Below are 7,043 nucleotides of genomic sequence, written 5' to 3'. Positions count from 1 at the left end.
AGATAGACAAAAGGTAAAAAATTAGTTTATATAAATGAAGTTAATATCGATAACCTCATTAAACTTTTGAAGCAACTCTTGTGCGGTTTTTTCCAGAAGTTTCTTTGTGTCACGATCAAATAACATAAGTGACATCATACCGATAAAGTCTTGTACTTGAATGTCGATTTTAAAACTGAAGTCATTGATATAAACAAATATAGTAATATAAAATTAGAAAATTTAACTAAAGAGTATAATAATATGTATAAAAAAATTATTGAAAAACTTAGAACAAGATACACGTATTTGTTCATGCAAGTTGAAGTGTAACAATAAAAAATGTCTTTATCTTGCTTTTGGTCCGTTCCACGAGTTTTGTCATCATACGTTAAAACAACTTTTATGACTTTCTCTTGACAAACATAGGTCAGGATATAATTTTTTTTCTATAACTAAATGAATGAAACTGATATACTTAAAGTAGATTGATTAGTTTTTTTTCATGACCTTTCAACAGGAATACTGTAATAACAAGTAATAAGACCAAAGTAAATACAATAAACTGTAGAAGAAGAAGAAGGAGAACAGGGTAAAGAAAGAACCTAGAAAAAAAAATTGTAGAATAAGACTGTTGAAGAAGAACACTGTAAATCATACGACTCAATTAAAAATCGTAAAAAGAACAACTTTAATGTAATCGTATATATAGGTTGTTTTTCAATAATGAAATCATTATCTTCCAAAAAAAATGGGATCCTAAAATATTATCTTGGAGATTTTCGGTTATTCATTTGGAAAAAAATGATATCATTTATATTGAATCAAAATTTCAAATTAATTGACTTGTTTAATTAATGAATTTTAAATTCAAAACCATTATCTCAAAATGATTTATTTTACGAGGGATATATCGGAAGACAAATTATAAATAATATTGACTTTATTTTTGACTCTTAAATATTTTGCTAATCTAATAGGATTAGATTAGATTTTATAGGTTAATGACCAAATTATTGATATGCTTATTTAATGAGTTTTTTCAAAAAAAAATAAATAAATAAATAAAAACTAAACGGATTTGAAATTTGAAGCTAGAATGTAGCACCTGGTTCCTGGTATGTATGACCTATCTAAGTAATTTGCATTTTTAGGCTTGGACTCGGCAAGTTCTAGGCCCGACTCGCCGAGTAGAGCCGGGATATTGAGCACGTTTAAGTTGGTGACTCGGCGAGTCCCCGCTGTCTGGATGAAACCCTAATTTCAAGGGTTTGCACCTTATTTAAACCACCTTATGCGCCCCCAAGCTCGCCCCCTTCACTCTTAGAGCAACCTTAGCCAAACCCTAACCTTCCCCTTTGAGATTTGAGTGTTTGTGTGTGCTTCTTTGAAGTTTTGAAGAAGAGAAGGAGGGAAGATCAAGGAGAAGGAGGAGGACAGAAGTTGTGAGCTCATTTCAGAGAATAGTAAGGTAAAAACTCGACCCCTTCTTCTATTTCTAAGGTTGAACCTTCATTAGAGCATCTTTAAGACTTTTTGGAACCATTTATTGGCTTGGTTGTGGTTTAGAGGACTCCTTGGTTCGTTTAGCCTTCAGATCTGACCACATCTGAGCTCTAGAGGCTCAGATCTACAACCTTTGTGGGCCATTTTCATGAACAAGCCTAGATCTACACTTCTAACCCCATAAAAGTCCTTAAATCGCTTGTTTGAGCATGCATGCACGTAAAGTTGGAAGCTTTACGTGTAAAATCAACCCTAGGAACCCAGATTTATAAATGACATGCACTGGATTCAAGCAGAATCGAGTATACAATTTTTGCATGCATGCGACTCGGCGAGTCGTTCTTCAGACTCGGCGAGTCGAGTCGTGAGTCCCTGATTTTTCCCCCTTTTTGTGTGTATGCTGAGTAGGAGTGAGTCATGGGTGGACTCAGTGAGTTGGAAGCCAGACTCATCCGAGGAGAGACTCGGCGAGTCAATGCCCTGACTCGGCGAGTCCAAGGCAATCTTTTTACCTTAAGAACAGACTTGGCGAGTTGTTCATATAACTTGGCGAGTCTCAACATAGGGTGTTCATCGGATGAAGATAAACTCGACGAGTTGTTCATACAACTCGGTGAGTAGGATAAAGGACTTTTGATCATCAGTTTAGAAGGAGAACTCCTCGAGTCAATGCCTAACTCAACGAGTAGGGTCGGGATTAAGGACAATCGAATGGGATGGGAATCGACGAGTTGACAATCCAACTCGGCGAGTCGGGTCAACTGGAAGTTGACTTTGACTTGTACTTTGACCTGGTCAAGGGTAAAATGGTCATTTTACCCTAAGTTCAGCTAGCAGTGTTTGACTGAATGTTTTGTGGGAATTATAGTCGGAGGACTTCCGGAACAGTAGCAGCAGTAGTAGACAGTCAGTTCCCGCTCAAATCAGCAGTTACTTTGAGGTGAGTTACCTTCTAGTAGCGGTGGGTCTACGGCCACAATGCCGGCCCACCAGTAGGAATTGTATGTTAGATGATCGTCTTTGTGATATCATCTAGGTTTGTTACTACCTGATATGTTATATGCTGGCAGGATATGTTATATGTGATAGTAGTAGAGTTCGGTTGTTAGGACCGAAGGGTAGGTCAGACTCCCCAGATATGTCTGACAGTATGTGATGATATGTTTATATGCTAGCCTGATATGTTATATGTGATATTCGTAGTAGGAGGGGAATAGTCCCCAAGTTCGGTTGATAGGACCGAAGGGTAGTTCGGACACCCCATATATGTTCGATAGTATGTTTATGTTATGATATATGTGATAATAGCAGTAGGGGTGAAATAGTCCCTGAGGATCGGTTGTTAGGACCGATGGGTAGTCAGCACCCCAGAATGGCTTGACACGGGTAGGACGGCACCCCAGAATGGCCGCACGGGTAGTTGGCACCCCAGAATGGCCGCACCGGGTAGTCAGACACCCCAGAATAGCCTGGCAGTATGTATGTTATGTGATCGTATGGTATGTGGTACAATGAGGGAACTCACTAAGCTTCGTGCTTACAGTTTACAGTTTTGGATTCAGGTACCTCTTCGTCGAAGGGGAAGGAGCTTGCGCGGTAGCGGCACATCATACACACACACTGTTTTTCCACATTCATGGATTGTTCTGGGATTCATACTCTGATATTTTGATAGTTCACATGTTTTGGTTTTCAGACATAGTATATGTTTATGAAATGGTTTGATCGGACAATGTTTATTTGCAAATGATTTTACTAAATATTAGTTGAAAAATGAAAGTTTTGGACGTGAAAAATGGGTCGTTACATAGAAGCTATATATAAGGGAGTTAAATTAGAACAATATTAATTAATGAAACTAATATCTCATATTATACGAGTCGTATATAGATAAAATGATATGTTGTAATTATTGAATTTAAAGATTCTATAATTAAATGTATTTGTGTTTGAATTTTATTTGACAAATATGATGTCAGCAATCTAATCTAATGGTGGAAAACATAAGATTGAAATGCAATCAATGGTCCTAATTGCTTCATTAGTGAATTAAGGGTTCTCTTTTAATAATATTTAGAGATTAGAGATGGTTGATTTTGTAATTTTAGAAACTATTTATGCAGAGAGAATTTAAGATGGGGTACTTTTTCTTAGGAAACCAAACCTTAGGGACCTTTTATGTCAAATCTGGAAAAATTTGTTGTGTTCTCCCTCATTTGAACGCATACACGCGCATCGGCACATACACAAAAAGTTTTTTTTTTTGACCTTCAACTTAAAAAGAAAAACTAAACCCCACTTTCTTTCCAATTTTCCCCAAATCATGCACTCTCTCTCATCCGCACAAATCTACCGAGTTGCCGAGCCGAGCTCGGCATGCCGATCAGGGCCGTTCTAAACATATTTTCGATCTAGGACGAAAGAAAAAATAGGCCCTTAAAATACACAAATATCAACAAGTTTTTTTTTTTTTTTATAATAACTCAATAATTGAAAGAAAATTCCTTGTACTATCTTCTAAATATAACATTTTCCATAAAAAAAATTTGGACCCTTTTAACATATGGGCCCTGAGCAGTCGCCCCTATTGCCCACCCTCTGGGACAGGCCTGATGCCCAGGGCTCCTGAGGTAGCCGAGTTGGTTGCTGAGGCCATACCGTCTAGCCTAAAGAGTTTAAAAAACAAAAAATCCATGAAACACTCTGCTAAGTTCAAATTTGATGCACGAATTAGTGTATACTTAATTATTTCGTGAAACGATGCAATCTTAAACCATATATTATGTTTTTGTAATAGCAGTTTGACAAAAAGAGTAAAAAATGTAGCTTTTTCTAGGAAAAATATGCATAACCTGGAGAGAATAGATGATAATTATGATTAAGGAATAAATATCAAACTTTGTTTCTAACGATGATACTATTTTTCCGAAATGTTTGTCGGATTCTGGTTTGTATATAAAGATTATTACACAAGTCTCTTATATGGTGTTTCTTATAAACATGTGTTATCTTTCATGGTGTTTACATCTTGAAATTTTTACCATAGGCATATAAGTATTTTTTCTTGATTTTCCATTACTTTGAGGTCGATCTTGTGGATCCAAATCCATATGGATTGTTGGAAATTTTAAAGAGGGGATGTATGGAATTCATTTGTAATATGATCTTCAGTTTCGTTGTTTCAATGAAAAGATTACCATTCGGGTGTGAAATATGACCCGGAGAGGCTTACAAATGTACATATTGATATGAAACTGATATACATTAAGCCAAAAGCCAAAAGTTTTTGTGTCTCTTTGTTGTAATAAGATATCCCCCATGTCTCTTGTTCTTTCTCCTCACTGCAATCGTCATGCAATTTGCATTCTGGATGCAGTAATCCACTGCCCGGCTTTTGCTTCGCTTTCCTGCCCACATTGTTCGTATTCTCCACATCATTGACTGCTTTCGTTGCCCTAAAACCAACAAAGAAACGTGTTCTTGCTTTGCTGCTTCGACTATAGCTGGACCTTTTTCCTTCCCTTGTCTCACTTCTATCTCAACTTTCACCTATTTGTCACAAAAACCCAAGGTACTTTCACTAATTTGTATGTTATACCCACTTTGAAAATTTTACCCAGTTATAACATATTTTCATTTTTTTTTTTCTTACTAGAACATTATTTTGAAAAATCTTTACAGTCATACTGATGTCGGATGGATATTTCAAAGTACAATGGTAGAAAAGGAAAACATAAAAGTAGAATATATAATAAACAACTTAACAACTAAATCAAAATATGTTGCTATCTGTTTGAGTTAACCCAATTAGGCATATGTAAATTATAGACATACATATGATCAAGTTCATAAATCATTCGACTAACCTCTGGCCTTTTGATTTGAAGATTTTTCTTCATGGAGCAAAGATGTTCATAAACTCTTTGATTAACCTCCCCACTTGATTTACAGCCTGAAAACATTAAAAAAAAAACCATGAAATACGACTTTTTTTTACCCAAAAAAAAATCTTTAAAAAGGCTTAAAATTTACCTAGTTTTGAAGCAGAGGCGACGTGAAGGAGAATCACGGTGTCCTGATTTTGAACAGTATGAGTAAGCGCCCATTGAAGAGCACCTTTAGCTTCGATACTTGAATCAACCACCACCATCACCTTATTCCCACACCCATCATCGGTTTCCGTTTCTCCCTTCAACATCTCACGGCTGATGTCAAAATTCAGTTCACCGCTGCTGTTTTCACTGCCGGAAAACGCCACCGTCTTCACACCATCATTCAATCGACCCAAACTGTAGGATTTCTTGTGGCGTGGCGATGGTGAACGAACTTGAACACGAGCCCTCATTGAATTGAACCCACCGATTTTGCTTTTCACCCTCATCATCTTCGGTACTGTTGAGACTGACGGACATTAAAAGTCCTTATATACCGATTCAAAGAGTTTAATTTCCTGTGTGTGTTTTCAATGGTGGGCCCTGTGTTTTCGAACGTGGACAGCATAAAGAGCTGGAAGGTTGTTTCTTGGTGATTTAATTATGCTCGTTGAATTTAAGGATATGATTCTTCCGTGGATGAAATCCAGATGTTGGTGATGTATTTAGCACTCAATTATGAGGGATTTGGGGATTTTAAGGTGATCTCAGGGACATATAGAATATGCTTGGTCAACTCTACATGCCACATACCTATGTAGACGTGCAGAGGAGTATCCAGTGGTTCTTTGAACATGAAAGTACAAGGGTATATTTGTCATTTTCCTCGTGTGAAATTTATAACATGCTTATTATTGTTAGGGAACTGATTTTTTCACTGAAGCTTTTTATTAATCCACTGATAAATTAATTTATGGACAATTATACCCCTAGACCTATGTTAGTTTTAGTTTAGGATACTGCGGAGAGAGAAATTCAAATGTTTAATGCTACGTGACTCGTCGATTACATCAATTTGTATTCTGAATCTCACGAAAAAAATTAGCCCCTTATCCTTATTCTTCCTAATCACTCAGACTACTCCATAAAATCACTAAAATATCCATTAATCACTAGGATCTCCAACTGCTTTTAACTTTGTCCATCATTATAAATATTTGAAGTCCTTCTACAACGATTATTCGCTTCAAAACCATACCCAGATGCTCAAGTTCATACTGTTATTTCTTTTCCTTTTGGAATTACAAACACTATTCTGCATACCCGACGCCATTGAATTTCACAAAGGCATCTCACTTGTGAACTTCCATCTTAGCTAGTACGTCCCCAATTCAAACCCTAGACATGATTACAAACATCTTTCACGTCTTCTCACGAGATTATAGTTGAAGGCAACGGTCATAACCATGTTTTTGTTCGAAAGAAGTGTTCGTGTGCTAATTCGCCGATTCATAATGACTTGACGAATGCTATGAGAGAAGGTGAGAGAAACTGGCAGATCTATTTCTCTTATGCAAGTTTGGCCTATCAGTCGAATTTCTCTTAGCCGATGTGTGTGGTTTCGTTGCAACTGTTTTGTGGATGTTACAGTGAACTATGGAATTACATGATGAGTTATGTGATGAA

At 36.7% G+C, this 7,043-nt stretch overlaps 1 protein-coding gene across 1 annotated transcript; it reads right to left on the bottom strand.

Moving 5' to 3' along the window:
* Positions 1-4,626: 4,626 nt before the first annotated feature.
* Positions 4,627-6,175, bottom strand: LOC111915698 (uncharacterized). The gene is made up of 3 exons (XM_023911327.3): positions 5,518-6,175; positions 5,352-5,437; positions 4,627-5,034 (listed from the first exon to the last, which is right to left on the bottom strand). Exons 1-3 carry the CDS (start codon positions 5,867-5,869, stop codon positions 4,750-4,752), a joined length of 723 nt encoding a protein of 240 aa, XP_023767095.1. The 5' UTR covers positions 5,870-6,175; the 3' UTR covers positions 4,627-4,749.
* Positions 6,176-7,043: the final 868 nt, after the last annotated feature.

Source organism: Lactuca sativa, chromosome 1, assembly GCF_002870075.4.
Source record: "Lactuca sativa cultivar Salinas chromosome 1, Lsat_Salinas_v11, whole genome shotgun sequence".
Taxonomy (NCBI): domain Eukaryota; kingdom Viridiplantae; phylum Streptophyta; class Magnoliopsida; order Asterales; family Asteraceae; genus Lactuca; species Lactuca sativa.
This window is presented reverse-complemented; position numbering and strand designations above follow the sequence as displayed.

What these genes read in the sequence shown, in the direction of transcription:
- LOC111915698 (XM_023911327.3), bottom strand. Translation starts at nt 5,869, where the DNA reads ATGATGAGGGTGAAAAGCAAAATCGGTGGGTTCAATTCAATGAGGGCT. An exon ending in CGCCTCTGCTTCAAAACTAG is followed by an intron (nt 5,438 to 5,517) that starts GTAAATTTTAAG and finishes TAATGTTTTCAG; the next exon opens with GCTGTAAATCAAGTGGGGAG. An exon ending in TTCAAATCAAAAGGCCAGAG is followed by an intron (nt 5,035 to 5,351) that starts GTTAGTCGAATG and finishes TGTGACAAATAG; the next exon opens with GTGAAAGTTGAGATAGAAGT.